This window comes from Triturus cristatus, chromosome 2_2, assembly GCF_964204655.1.
Source record: "Triturus cristatus chromosome 2_2, aTriCri1.1, whole genome shotgun sequence".
Lineage (NCBI taxonomy): Eukaryota > Metazoa > Chordata > Amphibia > Caudata > Salamandridae > Triturus > Triturus cristatus.
In genome coordinates this window covers 1180266256-1180288973 of record NC_140582.1, presented here as the reverse complement: position 1 = coordinate 1180288973, position 22718 = coordinate 1180266256, and the positions used below count along the sequence as shown (strand labels likewise).

The 22718-nt window shown below is 44.4% G+C and overlaps 1 protein-coding gene across 2 annotated transcripts in view; it reads left to right on the top strand.

Annotated features, from left to right (window-relative positions):
- EXOC6B (exocyst complex component 6B) overlaps nucleotides 1-22718 on the top strand; it is a 1605823-nt gene that overhangs the window by 194747 nt on the left and 1388358 nt on the right. For both annotated transcript variants that reach the window (XM_085642756.1, XM_085642755.1), the window contains exons 4-5: nucleotides 13410-13500; nucleotides 13605-13650. In XM_085642756.1, the coding sequence (XP_085498882.1) occupies nucleotides 13410-13500; nucleotides 13605-13650 (137 nt within the window). The remainder of the gene's footprint in view (nucleotides 1-13409; nucleotides 13501-13604; nucleotides 13651-22718) is intronic.

Sequence of the window (22718 nt, the reverse complement as noted above, 5' to 3'; positions counted from 1 at the left end):
GTTCTGTATGGTTTGAAGTCTCTGTAGGAGGTTTGTGGCGATTTCTACGTAGAGAGCTTTGCCATAGTGCAGCAGGCTGGTGATGAGGGCCTGTATCACAGTGCATCTTGTCACCTCGGGTAGGTACTTAAAGATCTTACGTTGCATGCGCAGAGTGAGAACGCAGGTGGAGGAGATGGCATTGTACTGTGATTTCATGGTGGGCTTGTTATCCATGATGATTCAGAGGTTTCTGGCATGGTTGGCGGGTGAGTGCCCGGGGTCCTAGGTCTGATGTTCACCAGGAGTCGTTCCATGGGTTGCCTTTGTTGCCGAAGAGCAGTACTTCAGTTTTGTCCGTTTTCAGCTTCTGGCAGTTGTTTGTTCTACATTCAGTTGGCGACGCTTGTCCATACATCTGTGGAAGTTGGTCCTGGTGGTTGTATGGTCATTTGTGAGTTAGAAGATGAGTTGGGTGTCATCTGCATGGGATATTGTGTTGGGAACGTGAAATCGGACTATGTTGGCCAGCAGGGTCCTATATGCATTGAAGAGCTTGAAGCTGAGGGATAAGCTGGGGACACCGCAGACAATATCCTTGGATTCGGAGGTGAAAGGTGGACCCTCTGTGTTCTTCCGTTGAGGAAGAAGGTAATCCATGTGAGTTTGTCCCCTTGGATGCTGATGTGGTGGAGTCTTTCGATCAGCGTGTGGTTGGATACAGTGTCGAAGGCTGCCGAGAGGTCAAGGAGGATCAGAGCTGCTGTTTCTTCTTCATCGAGAAGGGTTCAGATGTCGATGGTGGCTGTGATCTGGGCAGTCTCAGTGCTGTGATTGCTACGGAAGCCTAATTCAGAGGCATCAAGTAGCTGGTTCATCTCCAGATGTGTTGTGAGTTGCTTGTTGACAGTCTTTTCCAGTACCTTGGCTGTGAATGGGAGCAAGGAGATTGCCGGTAGTTTTTGAGGTCACTGGGGTCAGTGGAGGGTTTTTTGAGTAGTGGACTGAATTTGGCGTGTTTCTAGGCATCAGGAAATGTGATGGTGGTGATTGAGATGTTGAGCAGGGTGGTGATTTCCTGGCTGATCCTTTGGTTTCCAACGTTGAATATGTGGTGTGGATGTGGGTCTTTGGGAGTTCCTGAGTGGATAGATTTCATGATGGATGTGCTTTTTGGGGTAGAGAGGTGGTTCCATGAGGTCAGTCTGTGGTTCGTGTCAGTTGCTGTGGAGGCGCATCTGTCAAGGAAGTCCATAGGTGTAGGTTAGGGTTCAAAGTTTCTGTATATGGTTGTGATCGTGTCATGGAAAAAGTTGGTGGGGTTGTCACACAGCTCTTGTGAGAGTGAGATGTTTTCGCTGACAGCCGAGTTGGAGAATTTAACGAGGTTTAAAAGTTCCTTGCTGTTCGTGCTGTTATTGATGCATGCGGGTAAGGCTTTCTTCTTTGTTGCCCTCAGCAGGTGGTGGTAGAGGTTGGGGTATGTCTTGAGGCTGCCCTGTCGGAGTTTTATTTGCTGGCATGCCAACTGCTCTCCGGCTGTTTGCTGTCACATTTCGGTGTTCTGAGTTCTTGAGTGTACCAGCTGACCATTTTGGAGGATCTCCTCTGATTGTTGCTCTTGATAGGGTTGATGCTGTTGGCGCAGTTGGTGATCCAGGAGTGGAAGGTCTTAATTTCCTGTTCCAGGTTGGGGGTTTTAGCTGGGTTGGAGATGTTAAGGGCATCTGTTCTCTGAAACTGCTCCAGCTGTGGTGGAGGGCACTTGCCATTTTGGAGGTGGCGGGGGCTAGAGACGTTTTAGTGGACGATGGAGTGTTCTGTTCATGTGAGTTCTGTGTCGGGACTGTATTTGACGGAGTTGCTGGAGGTGAAGATGGGGTCCAGCATGTGTCCTGCGGTGTGCGTGGGATCGTGAATGATCTGGGTCAGTCTGAGACTTCTCATACTATTGAGGAGGTGTGTGGTGTTGGGGTTGTCGATGTGGAAGTTGAGATTGCTGAGGAGGATGGTCCTCCTCAGTCCTTGGTGTCCAGGGCTAAGTGAGCAATGAAGTGTGCAATAGTGTTGCAGAAGCTGGAGAGCAGGCCCAGGGGTTGGTATCGGAGGATGCCTCCGATAGTTGTCTTGTTAGTGTGGAGCTTGAAGTTAAGGTGTTCTATGGGGTGGTGGTATTGTCGGTTGTGGTTGCACACTGTATGGTCTCTTTGTAGATGATGGCTGTTCCTCCTCCCGGCTTGTTGGTGCGTCCTGGTCAGTGATTTTTTTTATCCGTCTAGAATTGCTGTGGCGATGTCACAGGCAGATGCTGAGTTGAGCCAGGTCTCAGTAAGGAAGCTTGTCTGGTGCGAGCGTGGTGATGAGATCGATAACTCAGTGGAGTGCTTGCACATACATAGAAAGCGTTTTGAGGAGTAGGCAGTGAAGTTGTTGGGTTGTTTTTGGTGGGGTGTGAGGTCGACGTGGTGCTTTGCAACGTGACTGCAGTTATACTGGTTCAGGAGAAGGTGCATCTGTCGCTGGAGAATGATCCTACCGTAGAGTGTGGTATGGCATGGGAGCAGTGTTCGCTGGGTTTTCCAGTGTTCAGGGAACGCAGGAAGGCCTCGTCGTACCTGCGAGTGAGCTGGGAGCCACTGGTCCTGGCGCGGTACATTTGCAGGCAGGCCCAGACGGGCTTGCCTTTGGCACACCGGTGGCAATGCTGTGGCCGCACTGAGGCCTACATTAAGTAGGTCCTGGGCGTAGGGAGGGGCGCAGGGAGGTGGTGGGCAGGGTTTGGTGGGAGGGGGGCTAAAACCAGACACAGCGATCGGGAGGGGGAGCGAGACGGAAAAAGAAACGGTAGAAAAGCAATGTTATGTTATGTTAAAGAGTCTTGTATAGAGCCCAAACGGTTTCATGTCGCTAGGGTCCGAAGGGGACTACTGATGCTTCAGGGGCTCAAACAAATGCCTGACTAAACAGCCAGGTCTTCAAGAGTTTACGGAACTGGGAGTAAGAGGTGGGTGATCTGATGTCCAGAGAGAGAGAGAGAATTCCAGAATCTGGAGGCCAGGACCAAAAATCTTAGGCCCTCAAATTTCTTGCGTTTGAAGAATGAAATGACAAGAAGATTCTGGTGTGAGGATCTAAGCTCCGGAGAGGGGCGTAATGCTGCACCTAGTAGGAAACAAACTCAGGACTGTTTCCAAAAAGAGCCTTAAAGATGATGCAGCCCAGCTTAAAAGTGCTGCGTTCGGCTACCTGTAGCCAGTATAATTCTTTCATTAACGGGGTAACATGATGCCATTTGGGCTGGTGGTAAATTAGTCTGGCTGCCTGGTTTTGCACCAGTTGCAATCGATTTAATTGATACGCCGGAATGCCGACATAGAGTGAGTTGGCATAAGCAATCTAAGGCACAGCAGAGGGAAGCAATGTAAGGCACAGTAGACGGAAAAAGAAACTGCAGAGGAGCAATCTAAGAACAGAGTAAAAAAGAAACAGCAGAAAAGCAAGAGGCACAAGAAGAGATGAAGCAGTGTCATGCTGGCTGCACGAGGGTTACCTGCGTCTGGGACCCGCTCTCCCTATATAAATACATCAATAAAATATGAAAAAGGTTAAACAGTCTTAGCACGTACTTAATTTCTGACTGACAGTTGTGACATTTAATGGTTGACCAACAGACCCAGTTGTTTTGAAAATGTACAAAAAAATTGTACATGTTTATAGGGCCTCCTTGATGGAAAAGGTTGTCCAGTTATTAGAGGCATTTGTGTGCATACACATATACATATATAATAACGATTTGCTGAAATGACTGAAATCTCTCAATTTCTTTAAACCTTATACCTTGATTTATTACATTTTGCGCAATGCTATATTTGTGTATTATATCGTGTGTGTGTGTGTATGTGTATATATATTTATATATATACACACACACATATATATCTTTCTAAGGGAATAAAATGAGCTATGTTGTTACTGATTCTGCTGCAACCATGTGGGGGATACTTCATTTTGTCCCCTAAATATATATATTTTTTATCATACCTAGTCCTGCAGCCTTGACATATATTCTTAGGTCTCGTCCAACGAATCACTTGTGTTTTTGCTGGTGGTAAGACACTTTAGTGTGCATTGTTTGTCTACCTGTGTGAACTTTATTATAAGTTTTATTAGTTGAAATTCCATTACAACATGAATCAGTGATATATTAGAAAAACAGAAGATTGATACCAGCATATGAGCTATAATTGAACAGAAAGCTATCACGCAAAAGATAGAGGAGTTGAGTACAACACTGATGCATTTGACCAAATGCCTCGTATTATGTGAGCACGGTCTCGCTGAAGGCTTCTCATTTTCTGTCAGCAGATAGGCTGGTAGAGGGGCCCATCTATCTTTAGGGCGGGATGCCACCAGCAGCTCCTCTACTTATGTTTCAAATTGTTCTCTGCAGTAGACAAGATCATTTATCCATTGCTGCTTTGTATGTACTCTGCTTCTACTCCAGAATCTAGAATATGTATCTCTAACTTGGAGATACATATTTCATATTCATTCAAACTAGAATCGTCAATGTCTGAAAGATGGTCAAAAACCTCCTGACCTTCAGATCCTAGGCAATGTAACAGTAATGCAGTCCTCCTTTCTGCACTTAAGTTAGTACCACATACTTTAGCATACCTTTCGAATACCTTCTTCCACTTTTGCCACTTGATGGGTGGATCACCCGGTGATGACAAAAAGAAAGGTGGTGTGGCAACATTTTGCATAATGAGTAGATAATAGACACTGTAAATGTGATACTGTAAAATGTAAAAAAACAAACAAATCAGTTTTTACTAGTATACTAAAACACTTATCACTGTGAGGTAGATATTGAAAGCTAGAATGACAACCTAAATAAGGATAGAGGATGTAAAATGTACAGTAGAAGACATGATCTAGAGTACTTCTTTTCCTTTTACACTCGTTAAGATCTAGTTTCTGTTAACACAGTTATCGTTGATATGAAAGCAGCAGTAATAATAAAGAATGAGGAGGAAAGAAAAAAAAAAATACCCAAATGTAAATCTGTATAGACGCTATGCCGGATGTCAAGGAGCGCTTAGTGATTGAAAAGTCCATAACTGAAGAGAAATTCTCCAAACACAAGCAACGCGTAAAATTGGCTCTAGAAACTAGAGCGTTGACCAGAAAGTACCTGAAAGCAATAGGTGACTAAATGAAATCCAAGATGGCTGCCACTTTACGCACGTAGCGTGCAGCGTAACGTGACGACGTTTGTCATCCCGGGACGAGTTATGAACGTTGCTGAGGTGCAGGAATGGAGGAATGCAGGAGTTCCAACTTGAGGTGCCGATCGCAAGCAGAACAGAGTTCTAAGTTGCAGCGTCGATCACGAGCAAAGCTTGACGGTTGCAGCGCCGATCACGAGCAAGCCTTGACAGTTAACAAATGTTATTTTACGAAGGTGAGATCCTGCTCTCTCTTTTTTGTTTTTTAAGTCAAAGCAAGGCAATGAACAACTTTGAAAAATTTCTAAAGCGCAGTACACCAGCGAAAGCGCTTGCACCCCAGATAAATTTCCGCTGCACTGATTTAAGTAGATGAAGAACATGTAGAGCGCTTCCACCAAAATTAATTTCCACACTGCTAAAGTATGTTGATGAAGTACATGTAGATGGAATTTTACAGCATTAAGACACAAAGTTGAAGCAGGTCAAATCCCAAAACGTGATGTTCCCACAACAAATCTTCAAAGTGTTGCTGAATCACAAAAATGAAGTAAATTAACTCTTCCAAAGCGCTGCATCCAAGATGAATTTTAAAGGCGCTGCAGACACCTATATAGGTTAACTCCTCAAAGGTACAAATAATTGCACATGAAGGTTAATTCTCAAAATCACTGGAGAATAGCCTACTCTCAATCATGTACTACTTTTCTCTTGGCAGTGTAAGAAAGCTAACCAAGTAAGTGTACTAAGAGAGTTAAACTGTAAAGAGCAAACATCGAAGCCTCCCAACCCTTCCAAGATGAATAAAAAGAAAAGATGAGTCATGTGGAGAATGCTCAGTTCCCCAAAAGTAATTTTGAAAAACACTCACATAAGTAGTTTATAGAAAGGTTGAATTCAAGGTGAAAAAGTATGAATAGGTGGTACTGGTTTAAAAGTGATGTTGGGACTAATCTTCCTTCATCTGGAAACGCAGGGTTGGTTTCAGCAACCCATCGCCAGTGTAATATTAAGTAATCCAAATTATTGAGGAGACCATTGTAGAAAGAAGTAAGTTTAATCCAGAGAATGAAAAGTCCCATCCATCAACCAGCAGGAGTCAGGTGCAACTGACTCTTCACAAACATCTAAGATTCCATCTCCATGGAGCTAATCAAAGGACAACACAACCAAGCATAGAGCATGCACTGAAAAACATAAGAATAAATGAGCATACTAAATTGTGCACTGTATTACACATCCACTTCACCGCATCTCTCACAGTGCGAGTCTTCCATTAATCCATATTTGTCAGTCTGACCGGGTTATGGTAGAGTTGCTGCTAATACCTAGTTTTTTATGCGCAGGTTACCATTAGGGTATAGTGTGACAATAACCAAATTCTAATTCTGCTTGTGTCAGTGGTGGATTCAGCACCTCATTCCATCTGCTCAATTCTTTTTCTGTTGTTATTTTACTCTCTGTTTGAGTGCTCTTGTAGAGCATGATTATCAGGCTCCGGTGTGTAGTAGTGGTCAACAGTACATGTACTGTATGTAGTTTGGGGGCTCGTTCGGGAACAGAGGGAACGCAGCTCAAACTTCAGGATGATGGCAATAGTATGCGAAAGTTAGCAGCGGAGTGTGATATTGTGGGTGAGGGATATCTCCTGATTTAATGAACTCCCCTCCTGGATAGATATCTTTGATATAGCCCAATTGCACTTTGTCTAGGATCTCTAATAATTTTTTCTCATGAGTTGCCGATATAAGGGGGTGGTACCTTAGCTGGAGTTTTGGGGCATAAAGCAGATCCCAAGTGGCCTGTGCAGTAATCGCTGCCATGCACTCACCATGCTACATGCAACATTCAGTGTTGATTCCTCTCTTATTTCCACTGTTATCCTGAGGAGTTAAAATGGCGTTTAATGGCATCGGGCTTACACTATCTGCTTGCACCACAACATGTGAGATGTATGCGTGTGGGCTGTACCAGCAGTGTGCAAATTCGGATTGAGCACGTAAAAAGTTCCAAATCAGAAGCACCGAAGCCTCCTTGTGCATAGAGCAAGGTGAGTATCACCCATCTTAGTCAGGGGTGTTTACCTGCCCAGATGAGGGCGGTGAGTTGTGTGCTCGGTGTCATAAAGAAATGGTGCTGTAGCACTATAGGAATATTTACAAATAAGAATAAAAATGTGGGCAGTATAACTATTTTCAAGATGACTACTCTGTCTGCTATAAACAATGGAAGTTTGTCCATCTTTTCACCTTCTCCTCAAGACTTGATATAAAAGTGCCATAATTGCTACAAACAATCTCGTCTGGGTCTCGGTGTAGCCATATCCCGAGGTATTTCACCGGCCAGTGCTCCATCTCAGTGGGTGCTCTAATTTGCATTACATGGTAGCAGGTGTCAGTGAGAAGACCAAGGATTTGTTCCAGTAAATACTGATGCCTGAACATCTCCCAAATTTGATATATTCCCTAATCAGTGGTGCAAGGGGGGGGGGGGGAGTCTTAACGTGTAATACCATGTCGGCATATAGGGAGCTGGTGAGTAATCTCTAAGTGAAGCCCAGAGACGAAGCAGCATGGCACTGTCGTATGGTACAGGCCAGTGGTTCCAGTGCTATAGCTAATGGCACCAGGGAGTGGGGGGCAGCCCTGCCTTTTCCCCCTTCAAATTGGTATGGGTTCAGAGGTATGCCCATTTATTTGTACTTGGGCCGATGGACAGGTGTACAGTAGTTTAATACATTGTATGAAGTTTGTGAGCATGCCCATTTATTGCAAAATCGCAAACATATAACCCCACTCCATACAGTCAAAGGCTTTGGTGGCGTCTAATAACACCCTGCAGCGTCCAGTTGAGGGGTGAGTTGGTGGAGTAGTGTGAAGATGGCACATAAAGTGTGTGACGTAGACCACGTCAGCACATATCCTGACTGATCTGGCAATATCAAGTTAGGCAAGAGAGGCATTAACCTGTTAGCAATAACTTTCACTACAATCTTTACATCTACGTTTATGAGTGATAAAGTACTGTAGGACTCACAGTGCTCCAGTTCTTTTTGTGGGTTGAGGAGGGTAATTATAAGTGCTTCATGTAGTGTGGGGGTAACAGTTGTGTATTATAGGCCTCCTCATATGTTGCAAGCAAGTGTGGCATTTGGAGGGGAGCAAATTCATATTAGAATTCACGTGTTCGACCGTCCAGTCCTGGGGCTTAGCTAGTTGAAAGTATCAATATGGCCTCTTTGACCTAGTCTACTGTGATGGGCTGTGCTATAAATTCCCTTCGACCTTCTGATAGAGAGGCCAGTGAAATCTCATTTAGTGGAGCCCATGTCATGCATTTGGTATAGGTTAGTATAATCTGTGAAGATTGCCAGAATGTACTTAGTCTCATAGTGTTCCATGCCATCGGGGGAAGTGATTTTGAGTATATTTGCGTGTGCCCATGGTGTCTTTACCTTTTGGAGCAGAGGTTGTCCCGGTCTCCCCCTCCCCCCCCCCCCCTTCCTCTCCATATGCCCTTGCCACTGTGTATTTAGACGTGTTTTATCCCGAGGTCAACTGTAGCATTATAACCCGTCACCAGCTGATGTATATTGTCTAAACACTTTGGGTCTGGGCATTTTTCCTGATGACATTCTAACCTTTGTGTATGCAGCTCTGTGTTGTGCAATAGTGTGTTTTGCTTTAAAGATAACTGCTTGTTTTCTAATGAATATGCCTCCAATGGCGGCTTTAAACTCTTGCGTGTAACAAGAGGGAGAGAGAGGACTAGTTAGCTAGTCCGAGTCCCCGAGGGTTTATATGTGATTAAACAAAGAGGACTAGCTTAAGTTGACCAGAGTGTTACAGTACTCAAATTAGTTCTGTCACGGGCACCTTGTTGGTGTATTCATGAAGCCCTCACCCACCAACCTAGTTGGTGGCATGCTTCATCATCGGGCCCACCCAGTGACACCTAGTATGTCCCGGGTGTGCTACGACGCCTGATTACAGCGGAGCTGGTATATTGCTGAGAGTGCAGTGAGGTTGGGTGAGTTGTGATTTAAAACGGCTTGGTGGTGGCGGACTAGGTTGCAGATATGTACTTTCTGCACCAGCAGAGTTGGTCAGGATGTACAGTATAGGATGTCATGGGTGTTTCTCAGTACTAAGGCCTTCTCTTGGTGAAGGTGATGTGAATGTTTCAATAAAAACAGGGGCTTGGTGTTTTTAGTCTGAATTGCTGTGCTGTGTTGACCTGTCTGACATAGCAGGGCCAGCCATATGGCAATTTCCGCAGATGCGGCCTTTTCTCAAGAGACTAGCAGCCTTCTTAGGGTCTTGAGCTTCGCCAAATATAGCATTGCATATTCTATATCGGCCTGCTGAATACATTTTTCACTGCAAGAACTCTGCTATGCCTCTTGCACTGCCAGCGTGAAGTCAGGGAAGAATTTGATGCTGTAGCCTTTGTGTGCTATGGTGCCTTTTTCCCCTCACAAGTCAGAAGATTGTGTCCCTGTCTTAAACGTTCATGAGATGTGCTATTATGGGTCGGTTGGGGGGCGCAGGGCCAGCGATCTATCCCCGCTCTCTATTGCGAAGACGTGTGTTAACTGATCTGCACCAAATATTGCTTGAAGGAGGCTCTCCACAAAGGTTTCTGGCTTCCCCATGTTAGTAGTTTCCGGTATTTCAAGAATATCCACATTGTTTCTCTACGACCTGGCCTCCAGGTCCTCTGATTTCCCATTAAGTGATTCCAGTGCATTTTCGACATCGTCCAGTCTACTCGCCTTACTTTATACTTCATCCTCGACATCCAAAATGCGTAGTTCTGCAGCTGTGACGCATAGATCTTATTTGTCCATCTTTGGAGCTATTTGATCCATTCTGAAGGGGAATGCATCTAGTTTGGTGTCAATAAACAACAGGCATTGCTGCATGATGTGTAGCAGTGTTTTGAGGTCTGGGTATACGTTCTGGAGGCCATCTCAAGTAATGGGCTCAGCCTGGTATTGCAGCCCTTGTTCTGCCATCTGGAATCAGTGCTTGGACTCAAAGTGCAGTTTTTACTGCCTGTGGTCAGATTTCCCTATGGTAGCAGTGTAGCTCCGCGGGCTCTTGCCTGGTACAGGCACCATGCAGTGAGGCTCAAATTGGTGCGGCCACATAGTATTGGCTGCTCAGGGTATTAACAGTTCTGCTGAAGCAGGGGTCTCAGAGTGGGAAGACAGTGGTGGTCGGTCGCCCCGATCTCCCTTCCAGCAAGCACCCTCACACCCCTGCCACAGCGATGCGGGTCCCACATTCCTTCTGCAGGTTGCAGGCAAAGAGGCACGTGCAGACCCAGGCGTTTGGTGTAGGGAGCCCTGTTTAGTGCATTCCAGTCAGTGTTGTTCTGCAGCGTCAGTGCTCAGGTCGCAAAGTGGTAGTTCAGCCTATGTCGGTGAATGACAGCAGTGTGGTATCCAGTAGATAGGCCAGTGGTCAATCCTTCAGTCCCATCTGCACCGCAACAACAATGGTGTCTGTGCCCCCACGGCAGCGCTGCTTGCCCTGCTTTCCTCCTCAGAAGCCCAGGTGGAGGGGGCCGAGCAGACCCAGGCACTCAGGATGAGGGCCTCTGGGGTTGGGGGGGAGTTGGTGGGGGGACACAACCTGCCCCATCCACGGTGCAGGCAATCCACTTCTGCTGCTTCCCCCGGCTGTTTACGTTCAGGGCGAGGCCAGCGCCAAGGCTGGCGCCTGGCCCGCAATGAGCACCACAGGCCTAACCTTGCTGCTCTGTTCGCCCAACAGTCGCATGGCTTCATTAAAGGCTGGCCCTCGCTCCCCTCCACCACTCGCCTAGTCCACCGCACCCACTGGTTGTCTGCCTCAAGGAAGATCGCAGTTCACTGCCCGGAGGCCCTTGGCTTGGTCATCCACACGCCGGCCCACGAGACTTCCCCAAGGTCTCTGCAGCTCTTCGGATATCTTTGCCCCCAGGCTCTCATCCGCAGCCAGTGAGCACACCACAAGGGCTGCTGTGATGCCCAGAGTTAGGGGGTTGCCAGGTCGTCAGCAAATGTTGGGCCCATGCTGCAAGATCACTGTTGGTGACGAATCCCGACCGCTGGAGCCTCAGTAGAGTGTGGCCATGTCGGCTGCAGCTGGCTAGTGCTCTCCTACCTATGTGAATTAAAGCATGCTCTATATTTTGGTGATCTATTCTCTAGGCGTTTTCTGATCAACTCAAAATATTTTGTAATGACCCTACAATCTACTGTTGTCCTAGCACAACTGAGAAAACATAGCTAAGCACAAACATCTATGCTTATGAAGGGTAAATTTACGTTGAAATATCAGTTCAAGGGCATAAACCCTAGATTTTGTATTGTGCTGGCATTTCCCTCGGTCAAACTACTTGTCCATTGATGAATTTGTGTTAAGACCCCTAGTTCCTTCTCTCCATAGTAAGGAAAAGTTGCCAAGCCTTTCACCTAACTTGTAATGCTACTTGATAAGCCTTTGTGCATTAGTCAGTTTTCTAGTTATAAAAACATTACATTTATAAGATATTCCACCATAAGAACTTCAAGTCTTTGCATACCTAGTGAGAATATACTCCTTCAGTTTGAAGGTGAAATTGGGAACTGGTAGGAGAAATTAAATGTGGGCATGTTCTACTCCTCTTGTTAGGACATTGAAAGCAAGACCCAAGCTAATCAACTGAAGAACGATTGTGCATGCAAAGGGTATCAAAGTCACGCTGACCCATATGCTGTTCAGCACAGGCCCAAGATACATCCAACAACTAAGAAGGGATCAATGAATCCATGCATTTGCATGGAAGGAGAAAAATAAATCGACACACAGTGGTGAACTCCTGATACTAAATAAGCCATAAACTGTTGTAAACACTGCCACACATATGTAAGATGTTACGTAACCCTCTGGAAATCCACATGTATCTGTTCCAAACTCCTTTGGCCATCCATTAGCACAAATGTGTAGATTTTTCTTGAATCTTCAGATAGCATCTGTACAATGGCCAATCTATTTGATTAACATTTCCAACTTGGTGATTACCATCCAAGATCTATTGCTAATACTTTAATACTCTAAACGCAAATGTACCTTCTTACTTCTAACATTGCAGACAATATGTAGTTAAGTTAAATGTACCAGTATACGTTTTTCTCAGTTCCGTTGTGAGACCGAACAGAACTATCACTTATTTCCTTTGGGAGCTACGATTAGCATTTAACATCGTTCCTTTATTTGCCTATGATGCTGGTCTTGTTTTCTGTTTGGGAAGGGCTGTTGACGTTTTATGAGTGTAGCCCATAAAGTGTTGTACATCTGTATTCTCTGTTAAACATTGTTCTACCGCCTGCTTTTTGAAAGCCTGTTGAATGTCTTTTCCACAAGAAATTGTTTCATGTTGATAATGACTACGTGACAGTGGAGTTTACGAGAAAGTCACAACGTTTAGCTAGGTATTGAGCCATGGTTTTTAATATCTACCACATCTGACGGGTAACTATCCGTATTTCCTTGAGCGATTCTGATAAGTAGGATCTCTTTCAAGTAGTGGTCCTCAACAAGTTCAGCTATTGCGATTCACTGCAGGTCTTCGTGGAATCTCTACGTCTAGAAAGATCCCTATAGTTGCAAGAATGTATAGGCCAGACAGTGAGCAGCCAGTCTTCTGTGATGTGCTTTCGGTGCCTGCCTAGTAGCATTGGAGCTAGACACTGGCTGATGTAAGAAGGCTCCTGGAAAGTAGACCCTACATTTGGGAGAAGTAGACCTGAAACAGTGACCTTAGAGACATCTCAGACCAGGCCTTTTACTTGGAATTGAAATTCATGAAAGGCAATTAATTTGTGGAACTCTTCCTCCTAAAGTAGCTTCATCTCCATCAAATTAAGGGACTGGACAAATACATATTTCTTCAACCAAGTCGTTCTTTTCATATATTTTTTTGTTTAAAATTTGCTAGTCTTAGGAAGCATGTTGGCTACTTGTAAAGCCTTTCTAAACTGCCACCTTATACAGTCAACTGAAAATGCATAAACTAATGTGCTTTGCACTTAACATTTTGAGAAGGGCACATATTTATTTATTTATTTTTTATATAACACTATCATCATTGTACTGTGCATGTTCATGACGTTGGAGAATATGCTGAGTGACTGAAATTAATCATGGTTCATCCTCCCACATTTCTAAGCTGATAGACTCAATGGAGGAGCTGAAGAAATGCAGAATCCAACAAAGGAACATTGCTGCTACAATTGACAAATTAAACATGTGCCTTCCAGGTAAGAATACTGAAATGCACCCACCTACCACTCCTATCTTGGTGGCGTTTTGATATTTTGACTGTCTGATACATTGTCTTTCATTTGCTTTCCTCTATCTGCAGTTCTGGAGATGTACAGTAAACTGAAAGAACAGATGAAGACAAAAAGGTAAACTTGCAGCCACCTGCAAGCCTGGTCCTTGATATCAGCTAGATAATAAGTACACATGTTGATGCGTCATTTGCATACAGTCTACCATTGCCCCACTTCCATTTACCCTCTTGCTGCAGAGCATCCCACATCTTATATATTCCAATGAAATTGAACATCCCTGGACTTGGGGAGCATTCTAAGACAGTGGGCATGCACAGCATACAAGACAGATGTGCACACATGCACTTGCAATTAATCACTTTCTACATTTAGACCGCTCAACACATACTTCTACATATTTACAGGCCACCAACACACAAAAATTCTGATGCATGCACACTTACGTTGCTGTAGTTTCCTTTATACTCCTTAAACATATAGACATGCAAAATTATAGTAATAAAAAACTACGTCTTCTCTGTTGTAGCTTTGTGGAATAATTAAGTTGTAGGATGCATTAATGAATAACGATAAAATCTCTATACAGAAGTGCCTTGACATTCTTATGCACCTTCGCCGAAAGATTCTCACACACCTAAATCTGTACACATACATAAGATTATTTTTACACGTACCCCGTTCCCATTCCAGGGAAAACATCTGTCCACAGAAAACAGTCTCTCTGTCTATCTCTCTCTCTGCCTATATCTGTCTTTTTCTCTCTATTTCGTTCTCTCTGTTTCTTTCATGGTACCTGGCTCTCTGTCTTTGTCTATTTCTTTCGCTATCTTTTTCTTTCTGTCTCCCTTGGTTCTCTTGGTCTTGGGTATCTCTGTCTTGGCAGCTCTCTATCATGAACTTGTTGCTTTCTTCACTGAGAAAGCAAGACTCATCACCATTGAGCTAGCCTCTAAGAAGACTCTCCTGCCATCCTCTGGGTCCGCGCCATCCTCTGGGTCCGCACCACCCCTTAGAAAAGTGCAAAGCCATCATCCTGAACACTAAGAACAATGCGTCATGGGACACCTTTACCCCATTCAGTGAAAAAGACATCTACAAGATTCTTTAGAATATCAACCCATCTAACCACTTCAGTGACCCGTTGCCCCCGGCCATCTTCAAAGAAATCAAGATTGTACTCATCCCCACCTGGACAAGGATTGTAAACGCTTCTCTATCACAAGGCATGATCCCTGACTGCCTAAGAGCAGCTCAGGTGTCACCTATTCTAAAAAAACGAACACAGATAAAGCTGACCTCAATAACTTCCGCCCTATCTCCAACATCCCTACCCTAGCCAAACTCCTAGAAAAATGCATACAATCGCAACTTTGCGCTAACATAGAGAACTTCCAACTCCTAGACCAGCATCAATTCGGCTTTCAGAAGGGGCGCACAGTACTGAATCGGCCCCACTCACGTTATGGATGACATTTTAAAAATGCTTGACCAAAATGATTCCTTCCTCCTTGACCTTTCCTCCGCATTCGACACGGTTAATCATGACAACCTGTTATCCATTCTGAAGAACAAGATGGGTTTCTCTGGTCGGGTGCTCGTCCTTCCTCCACCACAGATCACAAAGAGTCAAGGCAAACCACTCCCTCTCCAGTAATCATGGGTGTCCCCCAAGGATCAACCCTATCTCCTATCCTCTTCAACCTTTTCCTGGAACCACTAGCTAATTCACTAAATTCCACAAACATTCTCTTCCATATGTATGCAGACGATACACAACTTTATTTGAAAATCTTATCTCCAGATAACATCATCTCACTCAACACTTCCCTAACGTTTACTCAAAATTGGTTAACTGAGAACCATCTCCTGCTCAATACCTCCAAAACTGAATTCCTTCTCATCTCGCCTCCGAACCACATCCCCAAGCCAAACCTTTGGCTAAATCAACTCACTGCTTTCAACTGCACCCCTCTCATCATAGACTCAGCCAAATCTCTCGGAATCACCCTGGACAAGCACCTGAATATGAAAAATCACATCGGCAATGTGTGTAAGGGAGCTAATCACTTAATGAGGACACTTGGAAATATCAAACCATTCCTTCCCCAATCTGACTTCAAGCAGGTGGTCCAAGCGCTTGTCTTGCCGAGGCTAGATTACGGCAGCGTTACGCTCTGTGGCCTTCCCAAATATACCCTGGCTCCACTAAGGGCATCACCGAACACTGCAGCTAGACTGGCTACAGGTACCAAATGAAATGAGATACTAAAATATCTTAAATGGTTGCCCTACGAAGCTCGAATTCAGTTAAGGATTGCCGTTCTGACGCACAAAGACCTGCATTTCAGAACTGCCAGGTACCTAGCGCAAAAGCTTGAATTCTCCTGTGGTGGTTGAGCCTAAAAAAGCGCTAACACTTTCCTCTTAAAACCACTCATCTCATCCTTAGCAAAAAGAGAACTTGTCACCGAGCCTTCTCTGGCGCTGCCCCAAAGATATGGAACTCTCTTCCACCGGAAGTACGCAGAATCTCCTCAACGACTGCTTTCAAACTGGAAGCTAAACGATTCCTCATGAATAAATTTTTACCTTAATTGGACTAGGCTCACTTGCTTGAAGTCATTTATCCTACAACCATTGTACCACCATTTTGACGCTGCTCTTCTTTACCACATAGTGTGCTCCTTTGTAACCAGCTATATACCTGTTTATTGTATTACTCCCCTTGACTCACTTGTTTTCTAATTATGCGTTTATTCCTGGTTTGTATTCTTTCTTGATGTCGATATTGCATTTATGTCCTGCCTTCCATCCTTTTGTAAAGCGCTCTGATATCCTTCGGGATCTTGTTCGCGCTATATAAAACGTTATAAATAAAAAAAAAATTAAAAAATCATAACCTCTCCCTGATTAGCTCTCTCACTGTCTCACTAGCTCTTCTCTCTATCTCACTTTTCTTTCCTACTTACACATAAATCTGTGAATATTTTAGATACATAAACCTGGCATCTGACACACTCCCTAACTGAAGCCATAGACTCTTGTCCCATGATGCATATGCCGAACTGGCTAGACGTGATGTGGTGGTGAAAATATTTCCACTGAATTGTAAGAGTCTGACACCATTTCAAGCATCCTCCATCCACTGGCTCGGATCACTGCTATAATGGCTGCTGTTGTAAAATAGCTTCTCAGCTGATGCTGCTAAAACGTTAATTGATCACCCATAGACACATCTCCGAAATACAGTTTCAAATGTTTGTTTAGCTAATCATTTCAGTATCACATTGTTTTACTAGATTGTGTTAAAACAATGGGCCCCTTTCCTTCTATTAAAATGAGGAGTCTTTGTACTCTTCATTCTACTGAAGAAATTGCCATGTGCTGGGCATGCATTTGTATCTTAAAAGCTTGTAACCGCTTCGCAAACCTATGAAAGTCTGTGATCCTATCAACCCAGGAGACTCACTGTTTGTTCCTTCTGTTTGCATAAAATAGATGGCATATTTAGTCTAACTGAAGGTAGGGGCTAGTGGGTCATCACGCTTATTGGCGATTTACCTAACGTATACAGAATCAAAAAATTTAATTGCTTTTCTTTGCTTGGTTAAAGACTTGTGGTTAATTCTTTTTGTTTTTTCTAATCGTGATGAGTAGAACTGCAGTAACGAGTACTCCAAGGTGCAATTTTTATAGGAGATCACAGTTATGGGGTTATAATATCTATCACTCTTGTTGCCTTGTAGTCCTGAATTCAAGTGGCCTGTACACTGCCTTCCTGTCTCATTCATATGTTCTGCTGTTCATTGTGTAAAGCAGAATTGTCATCCATTAGAAATTGAAATGATGCAAAGGATTTGCCTTATCTCTAGAGTAATCTCCCTGCCACCAAGTCAAGAGAGAGATCTCCTGTACCTGAGGATCAGCATATTTAACTGTCCTATCTTACGTTTTAGTTCTGTGGTTGATTTACAAAAAGCTTTTAACTGTGCAACCTCCATATCCGTTGAACACAGGTGTACAGTTTACATGTACAGATGGTGGACGTAACACTTAGGTAGGCTTTGACATAAGTAGTTTCTCAGTGTTCTCTCTCTGGAGACCGTGTGAAGTGTAGTTGCCCAAACGTGAGGGAGATATTATGGAAATATCAACCTTCAAAGTTGGCTTTTGTGAAAATAAGGAACCCACTTTATTTTTTCGCTGTCCTTAATCTGGAAAAGTGAGATGTATTGAGTATTTAAAGATTTATCTAGACATTCAACATTACTGATATAATGGTGGCTCCTTTCTACTTTCTATCAGTGTAAGTGGTGAATGATGGAGGAGCTGCTGTAAAAGTTACTTATGGAGTCTTCCGTTTGATTACTTAATAGATTGTAGTTAGAACCGTTGTGCATTTTTTATTTTATTAATATTGTTTCCCTGCCTGTTCCTAGATTCTTCTCCGTTTGTGTTCAGAATCCCAATATTAGGGATGCTTGTAATATACCTTTGTCCATTATATATTCCCTGTCCTACAACTTCATGCAAGCTCTAGTTTTGCAAAATGAAGTCTATTGTAAGATTTTAAACACACACTGTAAGAAATTGGATTATTATTTGGGGGGCAGAGGGAGGGCAGACTGGCTATCTCAAGGTATAATCACAACCCTTGGCAGGGTGAACCTTCAAAGTCACTAAATTATTCTAAGCTCAACCCTCTAGTATCTATGGCACAGAGCAGACCTGGTCCACTTAGGGCAATTTGTAAAGTAAATATTCAAGGCATGCGTGCTTTAGATACACATGCTTTGCATACTCCTGCCATCTAGTGTTGGGTTTACATGTTTGCAAGTTGTTTTTCTTCAAATAAGTCTTTTCCAGTCATAAGGTAAGATGACTCCTCCTATCGGTGATAGTGTGCATGGGCATCAACTCCATTGTTAGATTGTTTTCTTTCCGCCATCTGGTTTGGACGTGGTTTGAGACGCTCCGGTCCCAACCGTTCTTCGGGATCCCCTGGGTGCACAATCCACTGTACCCTCGTTGGTGTTGTTCTGGTACGCGCTTCATCATTTTCTGCTTGCTGAAAAATAGTAATACTCTCGATCTTCGATAAGGAACACATCGTAGGCAGCCTTCGACCTAGCCGCGTCGATTGACTTCCACACCATTCCATATTAGCCAGTCTTCTGCAGATGGAGCAGACTCCATTTCAATTCTGCCCTCAGTGCCACTCCAAGTATCCTCGCACCGACCTGCATAAGGTCTGCAACTTGTGCCTCTCATCAGAGCACAAAGAAGAAGATTGCAATGCTTGTCGATTTGTTCCTCTCAGGTCACATACACCATTTTCAGTCCTTTTCTCATCTACCTCCAACCCTGTTTGAGACCCTAAGTTCCTCTAAAAAAACTACACATACACTGCCTATGCTTAAGGGAATGCTTAAAAAAGCAGATGAGATTTTCAAAGATCCTGTAAGGGCAAGAATCCTCATGCCCAGGGTTAAGAAGAAATATAAACCAGCACCTATTGACCCTGCCTACACCATGGGTCAGCTGCCCCTAGACTCTCTTGTGGTTTATAGTCCTCGCAAGAGAGCTAATTCACAGACCACGGATGAGGCCCCTCCTGATAAGGAGCCCAAGCTAATTGATGCCTCTGGCAAAAGGGTAGCCTCACAAGCAGCTAATCACTGGTGCATTGCCAATGCTCAGGCTTTGTTAGCCAGATATGATGGGGCTCAATACGATGAATTATAAAAACGTATGCAATTTCTGCCTTATGAGCATAATTCTAAGGCAAATGATCTTATCCAGGAGGGCAAACTTATCACCAATACCTCCATCAAGTGCGCCCTAGACGCTGCAGACACAGCAGCACGCGCAGTAAACACTAGCGTACTGCTACACAGACATGCATGGTTGAGAATTTCAGAGTTCAAACTTGAGGTACAGGCCTCCCTTCTCAACCAGCCATTTGACAAGGAACACCTCTTTGGTCCAGCAGTTGACACCTCCCTGGAAAAGATGAAGAAAGACACTGAGGTCACAAAGTCCATGGGGGCTTTGCAGTCAACTGCGGATAAGGGGTTCCTTTCGGCGCTCCTTTTACAGGGGTGGCTCCAAAAATATTTCCACAGAATAGGGGTTCCTTTTGGCACTCCTTTTACAGGGGTGGCTCCAAAGATATTTCCACAGAAAATCCCTCCTCCTCTTACAAGGGCAACAACCAATCGCCCTCATCAAGAGGCTAATTCGTAGGAGGTTTTAGAGGAAACCATGGTAAGGGAAGAGGCAGAGGCAACTCCACACGCACTTCCCCCACAAATAAGCAGTGACTTCCTTCCGCTGCCCCCGATCATTCCACTTCTGTCGGGTGACGTGTCTCCCAATTTCTCCCTGTCTGGAACAAAACACCTCAGACAAATGAGTTTTACAAATTATCCAATATCGTTTCTGCCAGAAACTTACAGACACTCCCCCAAACATTCCTCCAAAATCATGCGCAATGTCACAGGAACATCTTACCCTTCTAAAGCAAGAGGTTCTCTCTCTCTCTTAGAGAAAGGAGCTATAGAACCAGTCACATTAAGATATTAAGGGGCCGGAGTATACTCCCTGTACTTCTTAGTTCCCAAGAAGGACGGCTCTCTCAAGCCTATACTAGACCACAGAGAACTAAATCTATACATTCAGTCGGACCACTTTTACATGGTCACACTCCAGCAAGTGCTCCCGCTCCTTCAACAAGGTGACTTTCTGGCCACTCTGGACTTAAAGGAAGCCTATTTCCATATCCCAATACACCCTGCTCACCGCAAGTACCTCAGGCTCGTATTATCAGACCAGCACTATCAGTTCAAGGTGCTCCCATTCAGAATAACTACCGCACCCAGAGTTTTCACCAAGTGCCTGGCAGTAGTCGCAGCTCATCTACGAAGACAACACATTCACTTCTTCCCATATTTGAACGACTAGCTCATAAGAGCCAGCTCGCAAAAAAGCGGTCTACGTCACACTCACAAAACAGTGCAGTTGCTCCACGATCTTGGATTCACAGTATCTCTGTCCAAATCCCATCTACAACCATCCAACACACAGGTGTATCTGGGAGCCACAATGGAACCACAAAAGGCTTTGGCCTACCCCAATCCTGTCAGAATCCTCAACATGCAAACTTTACTCTGTTTCAGCCTCAACACTCATTGCCGGCTCAAGTGTTCATGCACTTACGAGTGATGATGGCGTCTTGCATTCTAATAGCCCCTTACGCAAGACTCCAGATGCGTCCCCTTCAGGAGTGCTTAGCACGGCAGTGGAACCAGGCTCAGGGTCTGTTATCAGATAGTGTTGGTGGACATCCGCACCCATCGCTCTCTCAAGTGGTGGAATACACAAAGCCTTGCAGAAGGGCGGCCCTTCATCGACCCGGTTCCACAGATGGTGCTAACAGCAGATGCATCGCTCACTGGTTGGGGAGCTCATCTCCAGACGCATACAATTCAGGGCATGTGGAGCCTGCAGCAAAAGTAGCTTCACACAAATCTGGAGCTGCTAGCGCTTTTCTAGCGCTTAAAGCGTTTCAAGTACATCTAGTAGGCAAAGCTGTCCTGATCCGTACAGACATGACAGCAATGTACTACATACAAAAACAGAGGGGTGGACACACTCTCTCCAGCTGTCACAACTAGCATAGACCATCTGGAAATGGGCTATACGTCACAAAATGTATCTCCTTGAAGAACACCTTCCAGGAGTAAACAATCAGATTGCAGATCTGCTCAGTCGTCAAAGACAACAGATCCACGAATGTGAACTCCACCCTCAAGTTCTCCTCCCATGCTTCCAAATGTGGAGCTTTCTGCAAATAGATCTGTTTGACACAAACCTAAATGCAAAATGCCCAAGCTTGGCATCCACACCCATTGTCCAAAGGCACTGCACTATGGATCAATTGGTCAGGGATATTTGTTTACGCTCAGAAGCTCATACAGGCGTCCCTGTCACTCATCCTAGTTGCTCCCACATGGGCCCGGCAACCCTGGTTCACAACCCTGTTGGAGCGCTCAGTAGTTCCTCACCAAAAACTACATCTCACTCCCAATCTTCTTATTCAGAGCCATGGAGAGATAAGACATCCAGATCCCAGTCATCTCAATCTTGCGATCTGGCACATGAAATCTTAGAGTTTGTCTACCTTTAATCTCCCACCAGACCGCATGAACATCATCAAAGAGGCTAGATGTCCTACCACATGAGCATGATGTGCAGCAAAGAGGAAGCGATTTGTAATATACTGCAAGAACAATCAAATCGATCCACTGGACGCTTCAGTTCAAAACATCATTTGCTATTTAGTACATCTGCAGCATTCCAATTTAGCGCACTCTTCCATACGCTTACATCTTGCTGCAATAGCTGCATACCTACAAAACAGACAACATCTGTCTCTCTTTAGAGTGCCTGTCATTAAAGCATTTATGGAGGGACTTAAAAGAATCATCCCCCCAAGACCTCCACCTGCTCCAGTGTGGAATCTTAACATTGTCCTTACAAGACTGATGGGTCCACCCTTTGAGCCATTGCATAGATGTGAACTGCAATTTCTCACTTGGAAAGTAGCTTTCCTTATAGCTATCACATCACTGAGGAGAGTAGGCGAGCTTCAGGCACTAACCATAGAAAAACCCATTTTTACATGCACACCAAAACAAAGTGGTTCTTCGAACCAAACCTAAATTCCTACCAAAGGTAATTTCTGCCTTTCATATCAACCAATTTGCTGAGTTGCCTGTGTTCTTCCTTCTACCAGATTCTGTGGCAGAACGTGCTTTGCACACTTTGGATGTGAAAAGAGTATTGCTTTACTATGTAGAAAGGAAGAAACCTTTCCGCAAGATATAACAATTGTTTGTCGCCTTTGCGCCACCACATAAAGGCTATCGTATATCAAAATCAGGTATTGCACGGTGGGTAGTCAAGTGCATTCAGACATGCTATGCAAAAGCAAAACGAACACTAACAATTCCCCCTTGAGTGCACTACACATGCAAACCAGGGGCTTCTATGGCATTCTTGGGGAATATACCTATAGATGAAATCTGCAAAGCTGCAACATGGTCTACACCTCACACATTCACAAAACACTATTGTGTAGATTTGTTAGCAAGACAGCAAGCTAGTGTGGGCCAAGCAGT